General features: G+C 38.6%; 1 protein-coding gene across 1 annotated transcript in view; it reads right to left on the minus strand.

Annotated features, from left to right (window-relative positions):
• Nucleotides 1–23,553, minus strand: part of adgrb1a (adhesion G protein-coupled receptor B1a) — a 118,292-nt gene that overhangs the window by 44,325 nt on the left and 50,414 nt on the right. The window contains exons 13-16 of the mRNA XM_062422291.1: nucleotides 21,874–22,017; nucleotides 11,354–11,429; nucleotides 7,186–7,288; nucleotides 7,036–7,079 (exon numbers count right to left, since the gene is read on the minus strand). Coding sequence (XP_062278275.1) covers nucleotides 7,036–7,079; nucleotides 7,186–7,288; nucleotides 11,354–11,429; nucleotides 21,874–22,017 — 367 coding nt within the window. The remainder of the gene's footprint in view (nucleotides 1–7,035; nucleotides 7,080–7,185; nucleotides 7,289–11,353; nucleotides 11,430–21,873; nucleotides 22,018–23,553) is intronic.

Genomic DNA, 23,553 nt, shown 5'->3' on the forward strand with positions numbered 1-23,553 from the left:
GTGAGTGTGTGTGTATGTGTACGTAATAACTCACTTTCAGGGACACACACCAGACTGAAGACCAGTTGATTGGGGACAGTTTGTGCAACTGGGGGCAAAAGCCCTGTCCCCAGTGGTCAGTGGTCAGTGGTCAAGGTTATGGTTAGGTTAAGGTTCAGTGTGTATGTTCCTGCAAGTCTGTGTGTGTGTGTGTGTGTGTGTGTGTGTGTGTGTGTGTGTGTGTGTGTGTGTGTGTGTGTGTGTGAGGGCGGGAACAACTAAACAAAGCCTATTATTAACACAAGAAATTGAGGATGATTTAAGTGTTTATGCTTGCCAACAATTTTAGACCAATTGGACAATGTCACACACACATTGCACAAATTGTCCCCAATCAACTGGTCTTAAGTCTGGTGTGTGTCCCTGAAAGTGACCATCATACATACACACACACACACACACACACACACACTCACTGGCTCTGTCATTGCAGCTGTTTTCTCCAGGGCTGATTTTCCTTGTATGATACAGATTACCCTCTCGTGGCATGTGGAGACTTAATGGTCCTTAATAGCAACCAACTTTAAATGTTTGTTCCCACAATAAAGCTATTGTTAGTAGAGATGCACTGATCGGTAGGCCGCTCACTGATTGATAGGCGTGTGACGAGATCTCGTGCCACGCGACGATATTTCTCGTCAAAGTGAATTTTGTCTAGCAAAGCTATAATTAAGAGGCGCACCAAAAAAAAAAAAAAAAAAAAAATGTTTTTTAATCGCTCATTCGCACGTTATGTCTTCTTTTTATAATGTCACGTGTGGATCATTAACCTTGTTGCAGCTTCTACCTGTTGAGAAGATCTCACAGAAGCATGAGATGAGGAGAAGAACAGTGGTAGGTTAACCTCTCTAAACTGAGAGCCTGAAGTAGGAGGAGCAGAGGAATCTAGAGCAGCTATGGAAGCCTAATGATGCAAAAAGTAAAATGAGTCACATTACCAAATTATAACACAGTTTATATGTTGTTCTACTTGTGTATTTATGTGATACTGGATTTGTGCAATTTGCTTTTATTTATTTCTATATATATATATATATATATATATATATATATATATATAATTGGATTCTTTATTTAATTTATATTTATATATTAGAATTGTTTTCTACTACTTTCTTTACAATTTACTTTTTAGTATTTGTGATTGTATCTTACTTTTGTATTTATGGTTGTTATTTCCATAAATACCAAAATGATCCATCTATAAAATATCTATATGGGGAAACCTTTTACAGTGCTGCATACTGCATATGATAATTATATATTTATAAAAATTATAGTAGAAAAAAGTGATTCATTACAAGCTGATTAGTTCAAACATTTCAATTCAATTCCCATTTTGTGAATTTCAAAACAGTCATATATTTCCTCATTGAAGTTTTCTTAAAAATATAGTTAAAATCTCGTCTCATCTCGATCTCGTGAACCCAATATCGTGTCTCGTCTTGTGAGCTGAGTGTATTGCCACACCCCTACTGATTGAAAACAGCTGGTTTTTTAAGCTGATTGGCCATGACAAGTGACCGGCTCCAGTCAATCTCATATATCTGATTTTTTTTTTGCTGGGTTAATGTACACACACGTGCTGCACATAGTTGCACGATGGTTCATGCTGCACACACAACAGCACAGACAGTACAGCCACACACACACACACTTACCACACACGTCACACACACAGCAACAGCACATGTAGAACATCACAGTCACACACGCTAAAACTGAATAATATAACCAGCTGAGGGGACTCACTGTCGACTGGTAACATTAAACATGTCAGCCACCGTGGTTAGTAGCTTGAACACATTCTGCAACTTCACTAACACACAAGCATTTGGTTAGTGGCTGGCACTAATTTTCATTTCTGAAATGAATTAACCTTATTTGCTAACACTGCTTCCTTTGAACCTCACCTCCTCTTCTCTAATTTTATTATAGAGATTGATGAAGTGTACAGTGGTCAGCGTCAACATTTGATTAATTCAGGCAGCTCGTCAACATCGACACTAACAAACTAACTGAGACAGCGAGGTCGATTTGTATGATCGGATGTAACGCTGATTAGTGACTGCAGTAAATATGTCAATGTCAATGTCTAAGCCTGTATGAAGCAATGTCTCTAACCTGACAAATGGACTTTGACCTAAACCCTATGGTGCCACTTTGACTGGATTTGTTTCTTGTATATGATGAACCACCCAAATCTGGATTTTAAGTTGAAAGTAATGAGCTTCCTTAAAATGACCATAAACTGAATTGAACCAAAATACTGCAGTGTTGTACTCCTCAGGCGGTGTTTGTATCAGGGCCTGCATGATGATGATAGGAAGTGGCAAAATGAGTTATAAATCTGTCATGTATTGCATTATAGAAGATAAATTGCCATCCAAACATACAAAACTGATACAATTAATTGTAGGTGTGTGTATAAAATGAGGGAAAATAAGATGTGTAGGTAATACAGCAGACTGTAAGAGGAAGCCACACAGTAATCAAACAGGAACTTCCATGGAATATTCTAGACTAATGGACCCTGATCACTGTACATTCTGCACTTCATGTATGTTAGCACTTTGGTACTGGTTCAACTGTATTGCTTAATATACTGTATTTGCACTTTTTAAAATGAATTAATAATGCACAGGCTTTATAAAAATATTCAGGGCTAATCTTTAACCATTAGACTGAGTGATTAATAGAATTGCAAATGAATGCCATCCGACTTTAGTACAAAACCATTTCTGTATCAGTAGGTTGGTTTGGCTGCTGTGATCCACTTCTAAAATCAATGTCTTGCTTGAAAGAAGACAAGACTCTAAAAATATGTGAAATGTGTTTTTTTGATTGGATATATAGTGATAATACGGTAAATTACAGCACAGGGTATGACAAATAGAAAAAAAATATTTGTCAAATTTCAACACTGGAAATGAATAAAGGAAATGGAAGATTTTTGGGAAATTGGCCAAAATTGGTGGTAAACACAAACACTAGAATCATCTTCAAGTTCCTTGTTTTGAAGATAGGAGGCTTTGTTGAGTCGTAATAGTCCAGTATGTAAAACAGGAAGATTGATATTGTAGTAATAATACATTGTGTGGTTGTAGACTCATGAATGAAAAAAAAACAAACAAATACTGTATAGAATAATTATAGTTGGTTTTGGAACTATTTATCAGTAGGTGTGTTTATCCACTATGTAGTGATTTCACTTTACTTCTTCACCTCGCTTATATACACAGAACGTTGCTGCTAGTTTAACGCTGTGTTTTGTTGTTTTTGTTGTTTTTTTTACCCCAAATTTTATTAAAAATATATAAATGAATGTGTATACTCATTAGATCACCCAGTAACAATGACTAGGCTAATAAAAGAGACCAGACAGACCACAGCAAACTAATGAAAGACGCACAACCACAGCAATACTAATGCTAACACACAAACTAACACTTATTCCAGGAGGAAATGAGTGTAGCTCAAGAGGCTGCCAAGCCATTTAATTAAAATGTGTTATCATGCAATAACAAACCAACATGGACGTTTAAGACCATTTCAAAACACATTTAAGCTTCCATACAAAATTTAAAGTTTTTGCAGTTTAGCTTCAGGAGTGATGCAAGATTGTAGGTTTTCTACTAGTCAGTTGAAGGAAGTTATGCTAACTACTTGGTCAAAAACATATGATGACATATGATGTTATACCTTATGTCCTGTGAACATCTGAACATGCTAAGCTACAATATCACATCTCTACAAATCTTCTGTCTGACTTTTAAAGGTCCAGTGTGTAGAATTTAGTGGCATCTAGTGGTACATTGCAGATTGCAATCAACTGATTACCTCTCCGAGTAGGAGAAAGTATGCTTGCCATGAAACTTGGGAAAAACTAAAAAAGTCCCTTTCTAGAGTGAGTGCTTGGTGTGTCCATTCTGGGCTACTGTAGAAACATGGCAGTGCAACATGGTGGTCTGTGAAAGAGGACCCACTCCCTATGTAGATATAAAGGGCTCTTTATATTACACAACGATTATTATGTTCATGGGATTATACACTTATTAAAACATACTTATGAGTATTATATTCAATTTCTGCCAAGCCTGTCCTTTTAGATGCCACTAAATTATACACACTGCACCTTTAATACATGTTAACATGCTTATTTTGTCTTACTGCCGTCAAAACTGTGGGCAAGCCTTTTGTCTTAATGATAGCCGTTCTTTATTCAAACCTTGTTATTTTCTTTGCATTACTGTCATAACACATATGTTCCACACCCATTACCCTTTAGTGGTGTAATTCAAAGCAATTCAACTCTTAGCTTCTGTGTGTAAGAGTCATGTGACAAACACATGTCTTATCATTGATCAGATGGCATGTGCTTCATTAAGAGTTTATCAGGAAAATTGACAAGTGAGACATATTGTAAAAATTGCTGTAAAATTGATGAAATGATCCAGGCAACAGCAGCCTGATACAAAATCCCAGGTAGTTCAAATGATTGTCCAGCAGGTAAGACATGTAAATAAAACTAAAGTATTCAAGTATGTGTGTGAGTGATTAAGATGTTCTTGTTATTGATTTGCGGAGATTGAAGCGTGGTGCTGGTGAAGGCGCGGGCTGCGTCACGGCTCTTATCAACATGACAAGGACGCCTCCTCAGATTCCAATTTCTCTCCCAAATATTAACTCATTAATCATAGCTGCTGTCCTAGATGGATTTTAATTTTGCATATAACATCCCGCCCCCCCCCCCCCCCCCCCCCCTCCCCCCTCCAGCATCAACAGATTAGATCCCTCGTCCTTGGTAGTTTTTTGACATTGAGTCCATTGTGTGGGATTGTAGAGTGGGTGCTACACTTGTGTAAAAACACAGACTGTCATTATGGTTGAGGACAGAGTTATTTGCTTAGCCAATGTGACATGAATAGCCTCTTAGCTGCTAATGTGAAGTGTGGCAATATTGGTCATGTCCATGTATCATATGATGATATATATACATGATGATGTTGATAATTATTTTATTGTATGATAAGTCCATAACATAATTCAATTAATCATTTAAATTAAGAATCAGTGATAAGAATTGGGAATAAAAGCCTGGGTATCTTTCTTCTTTCTTTTTCCCAACATCATCTCCTTGTCTGTATATTGCTGCTCTCTCCAGGTCTATATGTGCCAGGCTAAACTTCTTTTAATCCCTTGACTGAGGTGATGAATGTTCTGCTCTTTTGTCTCTGAAACACAAGTGTATGCACCCATCTAAATGCAAATGTCCAAACCTGCAATGCAATAAGGCTGCAAAATGTTTCCCTCTTTCTCTCCCTCTCTCTTGCCCTCACTCAAACACTTTAACACTTTCTCTCTCACACACACACACAGAGAGAGAGAGAAAAACACACTATTTTCTTGTCTTAAACAAATAAGGTACTTGAGTACAAAGAGCAAATGAGTAGTTCTTTGAATCTGGACACACAAGCAGTAGAATTGAACTGTTCAATATGTGTCTTTTTTCCTCTTTTTGTGTCCTGCCATTCTTCTCTCTCTCTCTCTCTCTCTCTCTCTCTCTCTTCCTCTCTCTTCCTCTCTCTTCCTCTCTCTTCCTCTCTCTCTCTCTCTCTCTCTCTCTCTCTCTCTCTCTCTCTCTCTCTCTCTCTCTCTCTCTCTCTCTCTCTCTCTCTCTCTCTCAACATGTTGTGTGTGCGTGGGCTCGGATGGGGAAGGAAAAGCTGTGAGCGACACTTTTAATTTTCCACATGCTGCATCAGTGTCGTAGCAGTGATAGCGCGGGGTTAGCGTCGTCCCAGACAAGAGCTGCCGAGCTGTCCAACACGCTCAGCGGCTTTCACTGGGGACTGCTGCACTGACTTTGTCAAATTAAAAAAAAAAAAAAAAAAAAAAAACACTGTGGCCAGACACACAAGTTGAAAAGGGAACATTGTGTCCCTAAAACGCCCACACAGAGAACCAGAGAACCTTACAAAGTCTACACTACATATGTTTTTCCAATATTGAAAGTGGCAAAATTATTAATGGGATCTGGACCACTCGGTGTGAGCTCCCCCTGCTACATATGATGCAGATTAACTGCTTATCTGTGCATAGAAACAACCTGACAATGTGAAGAGATCCCTCAAAAAAAAACAAAAGAAAAGTCTCCTTGCTGTCATTTCTGGGGCATCAATTAAGACATCTGCTGGTTACATCTAACCAATAGCACGGTGACACACCTTCATTGTCAGCCTATCATATTGCAGCTGTCTTTTTAAACGTTCTCTCTCTCTGGTTTAGTGCTTTCTTGGTGCTGTTCTGCGTGACCCTCCACATCCCCATCACCACCCAGTCTTTGTAGATTCATCAGTGCTTCACTTCATCAGTCTCAGCAGCCACCAGCACCACCAGTGTCTGGACTCAAGGGGATGATCAATCCTGCTGCTGCTCAGGACTAAAATTTCTCTGTAGAGTCCAAACACCTTTTTGACAATACTTAATCATAATATCATTTGTGCAATAAACAACCCTTTTTGCTTCATTCTCTGGTCTCTCCTGATCGAGATGAATTAAGATTCATCATCTGGAAAAGATGAATACATATTTCATGGAAATCAAGCCACACAATATCTTGCTCTGGACCAGTGTTGGATTAATGAATTTTTATTTAACTCAAAATTTAAAAGCAATTGGAAACATTAATCCACAAGAATTGTATTACTTGGTATGAATTCCTCAATGTGGATTTTTGGCTCAATCTACAGTCATGTTTGTGTCTGCTGGAGGGTTCTTGTGTATATACTGTATGTTCCCATTTACATCAAGACAAGCACTCGTAAGGAAAAAAGTCATGAAACATGTTCAGATTTCAAATGACTGAATTCCTGCTCAAAATAGCATCTAATGGCAGCTTCAGTCCAATATACTATCAGTAAAAGGATCAGCCTTTAAAGATTCATATCAGTGAATATCAGCAGATTTGGTCAAATCAACAATAGTGGATCTTACCTGTCACTCTCATCCCAGGATATACAGGTCTGATTGGTTGTGCCCTGATGGATAGAGAAGAGTTACATAATCAACATGAGAATAAAAAATATAATTAAATTAAACAGTCCGCTTTCTGAAATCACCTTGAGATAAAAGTTTGTTACTCACGTTGTACATGTGAGAGAACTCGACTACGACCGGAGCAGACAGGGAGGCAGGGGAGGGTTTGATGGCCACTGACAAAACCTTGGAGTTAAGCACTGTGCTGTTTCTACAGAGAGACACACAAAGACATCATCAGTAGATGGTAGAACTAAATGCTAAAGTCATCATGTTTAGCAGCTGTAATGTTAACCATGTGTGCAATCTCAGTTTTAAATGTATCTAATAAGCACTAAACAAGTTACAGCTGAGGTTGATGCTAATATCACTATTTTATAAACAAAATACTTTTATTGGATAGATGAAAAGTTTCACTATGAAAAGTCTGGAGATCATTTTGGTATATTGACTGTGAAATATGAATATCTGTTAGAAATAGTTGATCAATCCAGTAGATGTGTCATTAGTTAAAAGTGAAACTTTGACAAACTAGGATGATTTATCCTCTGGAGATCTTGAATGTCTGTACCAAATAGTTACCGACGCACTCTAAACAACAAAGTTACCCATCGAGATCAACAACATCATTAGGAAACATCATGTGGGAACCATGAATCCATTTAGTAATTGTTCTAAGTGCTAAGTGCTTGCTGGTGGCGCAATAATAAATGATGATTAGGATTCCAATAGTTGCTTAAGTCTGGACCACAGTGGTGAAAGATCATAAAAAACATTCCAGAATTTTATGGGTTAAAAAGTGGCTAAAAGTTAAGGAACACACCAAAAAAGTAGGATTGTACATTGTACATATATTGGAATGTGCAATACACTTTTACTATATGTGCAATATTAAGCTATGCTGCAGCCTGGCATCATTGTCAATATTCTGAACCATTTCATCCTGCATCTATACTGTATTTATTTATGTATATGTCATTTTATTGTGCTGTACATCGACAATAAAGTGCTTGAAGTTGAATTTGTGAGGGACTGACAACTGTCACAAAATGTTAAGGCATGTCATCAGAGCCACCATCAATAGTAACGCTATGTGTCATTGTGGCGTCAAAATCACATGAACCAAACTTGTTCAATCACCAATAAAACATGGAGTAGATTAAAGCCTCATGTTTCTGATAAGCTTACCACAGTCTTTGTGTTCTGCTTCAGAGCAAACACATAATCCTACCAGCCGAGTAAATCCTTAAAGGTCCGCAGGTTTTTTTTTTTTTCTCTCATCTGAGGCTTTCCACATTGTTTTTCAATAGCTTATCTTATAAAAAAATTTTTTGAGGCATTTTATTTTACATTGTCCTTGCCTGCTTAGTATGCATTGCAATTTCTGCATTTCATAGGTACTATCAATCATGTGGAATGAGACAATCAGAAAAAAAAAAAGTGAATTGCCACTGGAAGTAGTGTGCTGAAAGCTTCCAGTCGGCCAAAAAACATGTTCAACAGCCCATGCTCCGCTCTCTGGTTCCTCACATCATCACTGTATCCTCTATGCACAATTGCCCCTCTCACCATCTCAAAACACAATCAGTCAACTTAAACTTTTGTGTCATCTAGTCTCTTGCCTCAAACTCATCTCATCTTCCTTGAAGGGGGAGGGAGGGAGGGAGGGAGGGAGGGAGGGAGGGAGGGAGGGAGGGAGGGAAGAGGGGGGATCAAATGCAGAAAAGGAGAGGAGGACGAAAAATTAAAAAAAATTAAAAAAAAATAAAAAAAGAAGAAGAAGAGTGGAGAGAGAAGCTGAGGAAGATGGAGAGCAGCAGTGATCCAATGATTCAGAATAAACATGTGGGAGGACTAAAGAAAGCTGGGGTCTGCTTCATTCTGCTGTTTCTGTGTGCTGCATTATCAGATCATTATGTGCTTTTACCACATTATCATAACGGAGAGCTTCTTACCACAGCAACCACAGCCATGGATAAAAAGGGTGTTACTCACAGAAGCATACTGTACACACACACTAACACATATACTGTAAATATTGTATATGTATGTAATTACACACTGTTAAAATGTATGTTAATCATGATGCGAGCAGCAACAGCAACTTCCTCCAAGAAATCCCTTTCCACACGGAGATAACAGACATACATGAGGCCACCCACTGCTAGTGTGCTGCTGTCTCTGCATCAAATCCTTGTTTTCATTCAGCTGGGAGCATTCACTGAGAGCCTGATGTAAAATGCCCCTGACGGAACCGTGACCGTCCAAAACAGCCAGAACGGAGTATAACCCCCCGAAATTTGTTTTTTTTTTACTACGTTTGGATGCATAGCTGCTTTAATAAAGAACGTTTGGAGCAATTGTTGAAATGTTAAATATTTTCAGTTTTTAAAAGCAAATATAGTTGTCTGGATTTTCTTTTTAATAAATACATTTGAAAAAGTCTTGCTCACTGGATAATCTGGAGTAATTTCATGGTCATACTCATACTTATTCATAATGTCCTGGTTTGATAATGCTGTCTTTCAGTTCAGTTCCACAGTTTGTTAACACTTCATTTGAAGCCCCTTATTAAGAATGTGTAAGCAGTATGTAAATGAATATTAAATAGTATGTTACACACTACAGTATAAGTGTAAACAGTTTTCTGTGTGTAGTAGTAGTAAATCTTTATTCATACTGACCCTCGTTTACAATGGCATCGAGAAAATAACAATGGCATACAAGGAAAAGAAAAATCTGAAAGAAATGTTTAAAAAATTATAATTAATTAATTAAATTTAATTAAATTATACAATAAATTAAAAGATTTTGGGATGTTTACGATTACATTTCTAATATATCCACAAGTTTTAAGTGCGTCTATTTTTAGGAGGGGCTGCATTTTGTTCCATGAGTCAGATTGTACTAAAGCTAAAGGCTAAAGTTCAGACTGAACTCATGGAACATGAAGTAAAAGCCAGTCAGTAGATCAGGTTTGACAAAGTCCATCCTGGTGATGGAGCAGTTCTGAAAGGTAATGCAGTGATTTTCCTATAAGGGCTTTATCTTTGAATAAAGAGATGGAGATGTAGAGAGAACCATCCAACATTATTATACAAAACACGGCAATGTGTAGCATAAGCATCTCCGGTAATATATCTTAAGGCAGAGTTATATCCAGAATTCAGATGTTTGAGTGTTGAAGAGGATGTGTATCTATAAATGACATCACCATAGTCCAGGGCTGACATAAAAAACTGTCTCGACAAGTCTTTTTCTACAAGGGAAGATGCTTTTGTCTCTGTAGAAAAAAAACCAACTTTTTGCCTGAGTGGACACACAAGATTATCTATGTGTGAACAACTGCACTCCATTATGATGCTGTCATCCTACAGATGGATGTCTGAGCTTCACGGTGCACACTTTGTTTTTTTACATTCATCTGTTTGTCTGAGCTCATCATTTGTGACATCACAACTAGCTTTAAATCAAATCCTTTCCAGTATTCAACTTACACAAGTGTGATGTGAAACCTTGAAGCCTCCAGTGGAATTTAATGAGGGGCGAATTCAAAAAGACACTTGCAATCACTTTTAATGGTGTATTTATACTTTTCTTATATATTACACACTTCTAAAGTCAGCATCTCATGAGAGACTGTATCTTTAGTCCCTATGGGTTTATTTCTCTAAAGACATACACTGTACTGGACTACCCATGATGCAATTAGGTTTTTCCTAAGCCCTCCATGTCTTTATGTCTAACCACTACTCCACTTTTTTTTCTGATTTGAAATTTAAAAAAAATCTTTCTCCAGTTAAAATGTTTGACTGGAGGGGATATTTAAAAGAGTGCTTATAATATTTAATACAATAAAGATTTTTAAAGATTGTTTTGAGTTTTAATTTTTAATTAGGTTTTATGTCCTGTAATAAATCCAACCAACTGCATCCCCTGAAAGCAACATTAAAAAAAAGTTTATTATAAGATTATTTTGTTCAAACTGTAGTTTTTACAGTCCATCCACTTCCTCCTATTGTACTACTAAGGGCCACATATCCAAAATAAAAATCTACATCAAATGAATTCTGTTCTATCCCAGTTCTTCATGTGTCCTGCTGCTCTGAGCTAAACTATAAAATACATTAAGTTATATTCTTGTAAACTCATTTCCCTCACACTAACCGGGGGATTCATCAAGTTCCCTCCTGAGTACGGCTCCGTATCCCCCTGATATTTGATGTTTGATGAAAAAGAGGACAGCCTGGGTAACAATTAAAAACACAAGTCTTACCTCTGCAGATTGAGAATGCTGCCAAGGTTTCTGTACAGAACGATGCCTGTCACAAACGTCGAGGAGTCGTCTGAATCTGAGGAAACAGACACACACACACAAACACACACACACACAAACAGAGCAGAGAGGTTAAAGTCAAATAGTGTTTTGAGGACACTGAATGTTTGGATCCTTATCAGTACGGAGGCCTGCTGGAGAATGCAGGTCTGCCATGCTGCCTCCACTCCTCCAGCAGCCAGGAGCTCTTTACAGTGGAGCTGGCCTACATGACTAGTCAGCTATAAACGCTGTCAACCAACTGCACCCCCTACACACTGCTTTACCGTCACACACTCTTACACACACACACACACATATATGCACAATGGTACGCTCACAAACACATTCACGCACGCACTGACAGATATGAAAAGTTACAAGCAAAGCTAACTTGCTGCTTTGAAAACACAGATGTGCACATACACATACACACACACACACACACACACACAGAGAAACCATTAATACACACACACACACTGATAATCACTGCTTTGCGCAATATTAAGACTGCTTACACTAATAAATATACAATCCAAGTGACTTCTGTCCTGGTTGACCTGACGACATGCTAAGCTCTGAAACAACTAAGCAAGTGGTGTTGCTGGAGCAAACGGTGCAGACTGGGGTGGTGAGAATGATACATGCCCATAGATGTGGGAGGGAGGGGCTTTGCAAGGAAATCACTGTGCAAAGCCTACACTCTCCTGGGCATCACTGGGGCATCAGTAAAGCCACCAAGGCGGAGGAAAAGGCCTAAAGGTGGTGGTGGATCATGAGGGACCAGCTGTGGTCTGATGCTTCTTGGACACAGGCTGGGAACTGACCACTCCCAGTCAGGTCGGCTGGGTGAGGGAGTCAGGTACTAAAACTGATGATGTGTCACACGAGTGCATCACTACATGTATGTAAATGTTTGGTGATACCTGTGGTTGCCCGTGGCAACAGGGAGTTTGTTTTATAATAACACAGGTCAGGTGTTGAGTTCTATTAAAATGATTTTTTTTTCATCAACTCAGCCCAGTATCATATGAATTACGTGCCAGTTCAGGAAGTAGTGTGCACTTTATGCAGGTAGGCAGAAAGTAAGGGAGTAGAGGCCAAATACATTTCACCACATTTGGTTGGGGGAGGGTGTTCATGAGATCATTTTGGGTCACGTCCATCAAGGTGATACGGTGTAAAATGAGTCCTGACCTGAGACTGTGCAATCACTTAGTCGCTCTGATTCACATTTACACACACAGTTTAGCCTTGTAATATTTACCCAGGGGTCTTACTCTCGGGTCAGCTAACACCGATGCTACCATGGTAACCTGAGTGACACCTGACCGCATGCGCCATTAACCGATCGGGAATCCATCCTTTGAAATAATGATCGTCCAGTCACAAAAAAAGACCTGCGGTACTTACAGCTGAACGTCTAATGGATTGATATTGATTTGTGGATGTCTAAATGTGGCTGTGGCTCTCTGTGGGTGAGCTCCCCCTGCTGTAGTTAAAGGATGGCGGAGTCGTGCCAGCACGGGAAGAAATTTGTCAAAACTTTTGACTGTTTGGAGCACATGAACTCACAGACAGGCCCGGGGGCGAGGAGAGGCCTTCTCTTTTCCGGCTGTGGTGTCAAAAGCTTAAAAAAAAAAAAAAAAAAAAAAAAGCACAACTCCATCTGCCGGGCCATCTGAAGACATCCAGCTCTTCTGCTCCAGAACACTACATGGCAGCCCCAGAGCACACAGCAGTGTGCCAGGCAGCAGGCAGAGGCTGTAGCTCCCAGGCAACAGCTGAGCTCCCATGGGCATCAGGGGGGAACCGAGCTAGACATGTGCATGTAAATGTGTATATGTGTGTGTGTGTGTGTGTGAGTGTGTGTGTGAGGAATGAAGTATTATGTGTCCTGCTCATCCACTCTTTGGCTGGCCCATCCAATATGCTCAGCCAGATTGTCTGTGCCCAACAAGAGGTAGCCTGGAGGGACTTTAACCAGTGATCAAAAAGTTCTGTGGCTGTATGCTGGAAGTGGAACAACCGAATGATCGCCCTTATATACATGTGTTAGTGTGATGAATGTGCTAAATATTCATTTGCATATGTCGGGAGTGTGAATTTGCACGTGCGTGGAGTGTAGTCACATGACTTTGCAAGGGACAAGTAGTTAGGCAAAAGTAGATTTCGTGACACAGACATGACTCTAAAAACACACACACACACACACACAGACTCTGCTTGATCCACTTCACCTTCGTTTGCATGCAGAGTCTGCTATATTGGGGTTTGCGGGGAAGGTAAGTGAACTAAAAAAGCCGTTAACAGCGAGTGTGCACTTATGCCTGCTTAATATACTCCATTACCTCCTAACAGAAGTCCACATGCCAGGGGACGGAGTAAACATCATACAAATTTAACTTCTGCCCTGCTATTTTGTCATATATTATTTTGATCATGCACCATGGACATCTGCTGGAAGTTGTTAGACTGCTCTTTAATGGAGCCTTTATACAACAACAACAGAATGTGACGTATAGTTCAAACTAAACATTAGTAAAATATCACTTTGCCCCTGAATTCATTTAACTTATTATTATTTATTTCATTCTAAGGTATATTCTCTGTTTAAGAGATGTTATTTACTTGCATGACATAACATGTGGGTGAGCAAGGTATCTGTTGGTGTCCATGGTGACGGCTGCTTTCCTGCTTATTGTGGACAAAACAGAAGTGTGCCTCACAGGTTGCTTGTTACCCTCTTAATAGTGAGAGCCCTCCACTGCTGTGAGTGTGACTTCACATGGAGAGACACTGTAGTGGGAGACAAGTGGTAAAGCGGGTAGCAATCTGAGAGAAGGGCCTTGATTAGTGCTACCATTATGTTCCTAAATAACGATGTGACAGCAGTATGAGCAGTGTTTGACTTTTAAACACATGTTGGCTAAAAGCTAAGAGGGCATGTAGGTGATAAGTGCAGCTAATCGGGCCCTAAATGGTTTTGCAGCAACAGCCTTAAATGGTCTGGTGTGACCACTAGCTGATGGTGGCTAATGTTAGCTGCTCTTAGCAAACTTGACCCTAACATCCATATGCATCTTATTAGACATTAATAAATGGCTGATTAATCCTTTATAAGTGTTTCAGAAAGCAGAGAGAGTGTTTTCTTTCAGGTTTGACATCATTCTTTTATAGAGAAAATAACAGCCATAATTATTTCTATGAATTTGATAGAAAGTAAAGGATGCAACAGCATTTTTTTAAGCCTTAAAATCATCAATCAACACTGCTAGCAAATTGAAAACCAACCTTCTCTGTCAACTGTACACAATCAATTCTGCTTCGAGTGTCATATAACAACATTTTAGACCTTGTGGGAATAAACTGTGGGACTGAAGAGTGATCAGGGCCAGATTCTGACTACTGTGTTGCCGTGGGCTGCTTTATGAGGAAGATGGAGTGGTCCTTGCATGAGAGAAGTTATAATGCCCTTTCCTTTGTCCTCCTCCTCTAAAACGCTCTCTTTAACTCACTGTTGCTCATCTCAGCTTGGAATAACAGATCCACAAAGGCCTCCTCCCACTCCCACCAAATCAGTGAAATAGGGGCACTCAGGTATTTTTTAAAGTCCTATGAAAGCTGCCATCCACTACAAGTAAGGACTTTGACATTGACTATGATGGAGGAGTCAACTCAAGCAAGCTTCAAGAGTCTGCTGACAGATTTTCATAACATTAATGAAGGGAAATCAATTTGAAAGAATCTTGAAAATATATATGTTAAGTAGTTAAAGAGCTACAACTTGAAAACTTTGGGTTAGAGTATTTAGTATGTCAGACTGCATGTTTTATTCGTCTCATAGCATAAGCACAAAACTGACTGTAGAAATGTATTTACACATTTGGTTCTACCAGATTAATTCGTCGTCTTTCTTTCAGTTATTTCAATAATTAAGCTGACTGTTGCTCTGTTGAATGTTTGCACATTACAAAGGGGAGTCTAATCAAATTCTGCCTGTAGCCCCATAAACACTGTTTGGTTGCAACATCATCGTTTCATGTTGAGGAAACAGATTTCTCTCTGTTCTTTAGTCGCCTACAGAGAGCCGTTTGTATTTTTCATCTCAAGAAAAAGGTTCAATTCAACAGACGTGAGAGGGGACCGATCAATCAGTGTAAACAAGGCATCAGGACAATTTTAATCCATGTAAGCAAGTCCAAGCTGTATGCATAAGGAGGACTGACTGCTGCTGTGACATTGCCACCACAGAGACACATCTCCCAGCTGGGGAGGAAATTGTCTCTAATTGCTCCTGATTGGCTCCTGTTGACTCTTGATTAGGACTGACGGCCTCATTAGCAGGCGAGCAGTACAGGACTGTCTTTAATGGTCCAAAAGCATCCTGACTGACAAATTACTCTGCAGGCATTAAAAAAACAGTGTACCTAGTACCTACAGTACATGCAGACAAGAGTCAGGCTTGGCTGGTGCTCCTCTTAATAATGTTCACCAATCATGACGCATAAACTTCCCCACGACTCAAACAGAATAATTGATATAAAAGCCCTATGATATATATATATATTGATATATAACCAATGAAAATGGCTTAAATCTTCACTGCCAATGGCTATTGATCACTTATTACTACAACATTAATGCATGGTGTCTACAGGGTGTTTAAAGGCAACTACAGTGTAGTGTAGTTTTGGTGTAATGTAGTTTAGTGTCGTGTACTGTAGTGTACTGTGCTGTAGTGTCGTGTACTGTACTGAGGTGTCACTTATTGTATTGTACTGTAGTGCAGTGCAATGTAGTGCAGTGCAGTGTAGTGTACTGCAGTGTAGTTTAGTGCCGTGTACTGTAGTGTACTGAGGTGTCACTTATTGTATTGTACTGTAGTGCAGTGCAGTGTAGTGTACTGCAGTGTAGTTTAGTGTCGTGTTGTATAGTGTACTGTAGTGTACTGCATTGTACTACAGTGTAGTGTAGTGTAGTAAGTGTAGTGTAGTGTAGTGTACTGCATTGTACTATAGTGTAGTGTAGTGTCGTGTAGTGTCGTGTTGTGTTGTGTCGTGTACTGTAGTGTAGTGTAGTGTTTTGTAGTGTAGTATAGTGTACTGTAGTGTATTTAAGTGTATGTTAGTGTAGTGTCGTGTTGTGTCGTGTACTGTAGTGTACTGCACTGTACTATAGTGTAGTGTAGTGTACTGTACTGTAATCTAGTGTACTGTAGTGTACTGCACTGTACTATAGTGTAGTGTACTGTATTGTACTGTGTTGTACTGTAGTGTACTGTACTGTACTATAGTATAGTGTAGTGTACTGTACTGTACTGTACTATAGTGTACTATTCTGTACTGTACTGTACTGTAGTGTAGTGTAGTGTAGTGTACTGCATTGTACTATAGTGTAGTGTAGTGTACTGGACTGTAGTGTAGTGTGCTGTAGTGTAGTGTAGTGTAGTGTAGTGTAGTGTACTGCATTGTACTATAGTGTAGTGTAGTGTAGTGTAGTGTAGTGTAGTGTACTGGACTGTAGTGTAGTGTGCTGTAGTGTAGTGTACTGTAGAGTAAAGTAGTGTATTGTACTGTAGTGTAGTGTACTGTATTGTAGTGTACAATATTACAGTTTACTTCAATAAAAAAATAAAAGCAAAAATCCCAAATGAAATGTTCATATAAAGAACTGTTACATATCAACAGATTATCTCGATACAGAGTTTTTTTTCCTGTTCTTCCTGTATGCATCATCCATATTTAAAAAAATTATATATATTTTTATCCCATTCAACAAAGCATTGTACAGTCCACTATAAAAAGGTCAGTAATTGGAACTTATTTCTATATCATTAGACACATGTGTTTCTTCTTCTAGAGGTAAAATACCAGAGCTCAGCAAGGCACATACAGATCTTTGCTGTTTACAGTAATTGTATACAGCATAATTCTCTGTACCATATTCAGTTTGTATCATCAGAAACATATGCAGTTTGGTTTAGTATATTGTCATATATTGTCAGCTCACTGCCCTTTGTTCTGAGCAAACACACATTGCTTAAACAAACACATGTTGAGTTTCTTTGGGGTTTTTTTTTTTTTTTTTTTATACAGCCTCACTAATCCCAGAGTAGCAGCAACAACGCATGCACACATCTTTAGTGCAAGAACTTATCGTTTGTTTATCCCACATAAATATTTGTCTCAGCAACCTACTTTATTTCATTTTAAGTAACTGATTCCATAACTGCGCTGTACATATCTATGAACGAGCCTCTCATGATTTCCATCCAATGTCCCCACTGTAGATAACTTTGGTGCATAATTGTACACACTCAGAAAATATGTTACAGTACTGCTTTGCACTGATTCACATGTAGATATATGTAACATTGGAAACTCTCATCCTTCAAATTTTTACTTTCATCAATAATTCCTCCAAGAGCTCAACCTGCTGATTCAGCAAGAATCTTAACACCTTTTATGAAATTCATATGTTCATCAATGTAGTAACCCAGATATTGATATGAGTCTGCATAGTGACTGTAAACAGGTAAGTACTGTGGGTAAATCAGGGGATTAAAAGTTATCTATTTCATTTTTCTATCTGCACAATTTTCCATTCACACCATTCTTCATACACACAAAATATCCCTGCTGAGCGTGTCACAAGCCTTCTAAAAGTCAATAAAGCGTGCACGTGTTGACTTGATATGATCAAGACATGACCTTGACTCATTTTGCTCTTCCATGATGAGTCGTTCTATTTCTAAATACAGCATGAGCCTCTCATTATGTATAGTGGAATACAGCTTATAAACTGTGCTCATTAGGCTAATCCCTCTATAATTTAATGGCACCCTCGGGTCCTCACTTTGGGATTTTGTTAAGGAATTATAATAGATTTAAGCCACATTGATGGTATTTTAGCAGGTTCAAAACATGTTTTAGATCATTTGCATAAAATATCAAGGGTTAATATTTGGTTCTCTATTACATTTTTTCCCCAAACATCTGCCTTTATAATGTGTATCATCAAAATGTGAAGTGTCACTAGAGAAGACAACTTTAAAGTCTCTCTGACCCCAGACTGCCCAATCACAGCATTGCCATCATGCCCCTGCACTTCCATGAATATTTTCCAAACCCGCCTTGGACCCAATTTATTAATTTTGGATCAATATATATATTGGGACACCTTTCCTTTTTAAAAACATATTTTATAGAATCAGTCTCTTCTATCAAACCTGCACTGACTATTCTTGAAAGCTTCTCAGATGTTCAGCTATATGCTCAGACTATAATAGAACATAATTGTTTTAACTCCTTATTCCAATAATACCTCTTATTAAATAACTTCCTGCTAGGATAACGATTGTCTCCGGCTTCATTATCAACTTCTATTTCCTCTTTAATTAATTCGCAACGGCTAGCATAGCAGTTATCTACATGTTGTTGCTCTGTAAAATAATTTAAATCATTCCTCATTTTGAAAAAAAAAGTTGATTGTTGTAAAGCAGAAGATAAGAAGTCAGCTGCTAAAGTCCTGCTGACTATCATTTTTGTGGGAGGAATGAGGCGACTCTCCTGAAGAGCTGCAAAATAATGAGCCTCAGTCTTTATTTAAAAAAGAAAACTTCACACTAATAAAGAATGATTGGAAATGTCTACATCTTTCTCCAGTTAGATCCACACAGTTTGCAGATTTGATTGATTGATTTGGGGCTAATATTAAAAGTAGTCACACGTTTGTAAGGAGTCATATGGTACTATTAGTGTATGTAGTCAAATGCAGCTTCACACAGATGTATAAATATCATTCAAAGGGCAAATCCTTCCATTAATAATACATCACTTTGATTCTTTTAGAAATGATCTGCTTGTTTACAGAATCATTCAATGAGGCTCCAGGGGGTCTGTCATCCACTTCTTTTAAATAACACCTCAAAAGATGATTGAAAAAAAAAAAAAAAAAAAACGAGACATCCTTTCCTCATACTGATGTTTCAGGTGGCAGGTGAAAACAACACATATATGTCTTGATTTCAAATGCAAAGAGAATACCATCCACCTGTTTGTTTATAACATCAACTTTTTATAGATCTAACTAATCATTCTTAATGCCAAAGCCTATCATCCCTGAACTTTTGGGGGCATCAACATATTTTATTCTATTATAACCAACCATATATCTATCTATAGCTGTTAACATTCCAGCGTGCTGGAGTAACAGACTCATCTTCTGTAATCTGAAGCACAGTGTGGATGATCCTCATCCCAATTCACCATGCACCCATTTCCTGTTACATCCAAGATTTTGTCCAACAGGATCCCTGCAGCACAACTTCTATCTCAGACTGAGGCCAGCTGGATCCTGACTGGGCACGGTCCACAATCTGCTGGCTTCAGCCTCACCACTGGAACCAGGCTGGGCACTGCAGCCCCGCCAACAACAGAGTGGACCCTGTCTACACCTGTTCCCCTTCCTCGAAAGGCAGTAAAAAACCACTATACTGGTTTCAGGATTGAAGTGTGTTGTAGCTGTTTGACTGATGCCTTGTTCTGTCTGCCTAATATTCAAATTCCAACGTCCAAACTGTTCTTCATGCTTGTTTTTCCTTTTTTTCTTTATTCTTGATTGATCCTCATTTGATTTGACATTTTTGCCAGCATTGTTTCACAGATTCTTCCCACTTTTCTCCATCATCGCTGCATCGCAGATGCTTCTACAAATGAATCGTGCAGAATAAAACTGTCCTTCTGGGAACTCATTTATATCGATGTAAGTTCTTTATCAGGTATTTTGTTAAAAACATGAAACTTTACGTGTGACATGTGACCTGAACTGGAAATCTTAGAACTGGTACGACACAGGACGTGAACCTTGGTCTTCATTGGGTGTCATCCTTTGGATAAGACCACCCGGCACATGAGTTCAACTAAATCACAAAAATGCATACTCTGCCACCTTTTGTGGTATCTAGCTGAGAATTTGCTACTGTTCCAATACAATGAAAGTGGATGGAATTTGGATTATTTTACAAAAAGCAGCAAGAAAAACTATATCTTTAGAAACTATATGTAAGTAAATCAATGCAGCATCAGCAGTAATGCAGGGGTCACACAGTACTGCAGTGGCCTGAAGGTGAAGCGTCAATGTATCAGTCTGTTCCAACCCCTCAGCTACGATTATGAGCTTTAGAGTGACCAAAATTGGCTTTGATGGATGACTAGATATAGTGCAACGTGTCACAGTGTTCATAAAAAACTTTTCTTTAGTAAAAAAAAAAGACCTTGTGAACCCTGTCCACACTGAGGACTCCAAAAGTTGTTGTTAAGTTTTTCAAATGCCATCTTTATTTGAATCAGAAAAATTCAATTTAAATTCCCTTCACCTCTGTTTATTGTAGTGGTGAAAACTTCCCAAGGACGGATCTCTCAAAACCTGGCCACGAAACCGTTGAAAGGAGGGTGACTTTTTTTTAGAAGGTGTGCTGACCTTTTGGATAAGAAACATTTTTTTCTCAACAAACATTGTATGTGACCTGTAGATCTGTATGAATATCCTGCATACAAACGACTTATTTGTTTCCCTTCCATTTAGCATTTAGAATGCTCCAGAGTTATTTTACACACCCTTTATTTATAGTGTTGTACAGTATTTAAAAAAAAAAATGTCAATGATAATCCAACACAATACATTTGAAACCAGTTATGTCTAAGTAGTAGTAGTTGAGCAGAGATTACTGGATCAATAATACTTAAAGATTTAATTAACAAGTCAATAAATGATTAAGAAATACTGTATATGTTGATTGTAATGACAGATAAAATATATAATAAAAATGGAGGACAGCAGCTTCTTGCTTACTCTGCTTTAATACCACAGAGTTATATAATCCCTTTTGTCTGTAAGCAACAAGTATGTATGTAAATGTTCATTTTTTGCAATTCGTTGCCCTCAAATTGTTAAGGCAGATGGGTTTTGTATTAACATTTTATGGGACTGACTCTGTGAAGTGAAATGATTGAGTTATTCTCCTGCATGTTTTACCAACATTAAATACAACCGTCTCTGCATGCATCTGTCTGAGTAGTCTTTGCTGTGCAGATTAATGGCAGTAAACACTGTTTTATAAATCAACTGCTGTTCCCTGTTACTGCTTTTTTTGTTGTCTCGACAACACACTCCCCTACACACACACACACATACACACTCTCGAATCCTTGTCTGAAAAGAAGGCTGCGGTAATCAGTATTTGGAGAGCACTGGATTTGTGTCTCTCAAAAAGAACTCATCTATAATTACACAATAAAAGTCATCATTATGTCAAAGATGGCATCAAATTAATACGAACGGGAAAAAAAACAACAGTTGTCAGTCTTCCCAAATCACAGTTCGCTTCTGTGTTACTTCTATATATTGTGTGTCGGGTTTGGAGATGTAGATGTATGCGTTTGTGTTATGTTTGTGAGGTGTGTTGCAGCTCTCACCTGGTTTACCGGTGGACAGGATGTTCTTTGGGATGGTGACCCTGTCCTCGGAGCTGCGGGCCCAGTCCACCATGCCCCTCCAGCCCTTCATGGGGAAGTTGATGTCTGCCTGACCCACCACTGGACGCTTGTGGATGCTTAAAACTGTAACAGAGAAACAGTGGCTACTGAAATGTATTTTATAAGCTAGATTATTGATTTAATGAATATTTTGATTCTGTTGTATTTGTCCTGGAAGAAGCATCCCTCTTCTGTGTCCCCTCAATTGTTCCTTATTAAAAGCCTTCAAAATGTATTTTCTCAATTGGCTTCCTGCTATGATTGATGGAGCCTTACATGAACCCAATATTTTCTGACAAGGTTGGAATAGATTTGGTTATTTTATGTGAGATTTCTGTATTTGTGGGGTTTTTTTCTATGTTTTTCTCACTGGTTTGACGTGGGAGGAGCTCAGTTGGAGAATATGAGCACAAACACAAACACTGAAGGTTCTCAAGCTAGATTTTCACATAAAAACACTTTTCTAAGAAAGCTGGACCTACTTTAATACTGTCAATCTACAGTGTGTGGGCTGACACATGTGATACACTATTCAATGCAAATGAAACAGTTCACCTTTACAGTGAACCTAAATTACTGTCTTTTAAAAAAAGACAGAAAATATATTGTTTACTTGCAGTAATCTTCCTCTTCACATATACATTTAAAAATGACAGAAAAAAAACCCCTAAAATAATCCCCCTCCTGTGCAGCCGACTGCTCTGATGAGTTAGAGGAAGAAACTCTGAGCTAACAATATGTTGGCAGATGATGGTTTTGTCTATGTTGGAGGTGTGGGAGAGCAGAGGAGGTCTGCTACCCCCAGGGGGACGACCGCTGCTCATGTGGGTAGATATTTGGCTCCAGACAGCGAGGTGGCAACGCTATAAACAGGACCTCTCATCTGGCCTCAATTCCCACATACTCTCTGTGACTCAACTCAAATTCTGCCTGTTTTTTTTTTTATGTGGAGAGCAGGAGAGCCTCTGTGATGACTACATTATATTATTTTTCTCCCCTATTTGAAACAATCTAGAGTGCTAGCAGTGGTGGTGAAGGGAGGCAGCAGGTGGTTGTGAATATGGATCGTGTATCCCGTGAGACACATCTAAAGACCCGCTGCCCTGGGGAGAGCTAACATTTACCATGGTTTGTTCTCTGGATGGAGATACTGGGGAATTAAAATAGAATGCTACAGACATAAAGAGTCAGCTGCCTCAGGACAATCATATATAATTAGTTGACACTATTAGAGTCATCGGGTAAACTGAGCCCCCCCTAAAGCCTGATGACAAGCATAACCAGGAAATAGCATAAATAAATACATGAAACTTCCATAATTGAAAGGCTTCGTTGTATTAATAACCTGAATACATGAAAGAGAAACTGAATTGGCTCCTATTTTCATGTACTGTAGGTCCATATGGGAATATACTGTATATATGTGTTTTATGAAAGAAGTCATTATGAATGCATTAGAGCCTGATCAGTACTGAAGTTTTAAAAACTGGTAACAATATATGAGCATTTTTCATTAAAAGAAAGCCATTACAGACCACATTAGGAATGCTTCTGAGCATAGACATTTTACAGTTAATACAACAATTGAGCTGCATCATGAGAAGTTAGAGATTCAGTGTT

The sequence above is a fragment of the Scomber scombrus genome, chromosome 7 (assembly GCF_963691925.1).
Source record: "Scomber scombrus chromosome 7, fScoSco1.1, whole genome shotgun sequence".
Lineage (NCBI taxonomy): Eukaryota > Metazoa > Chordata > Actinopteri > Scombriformes > Scombridae > Scomber > Scomber scombrus.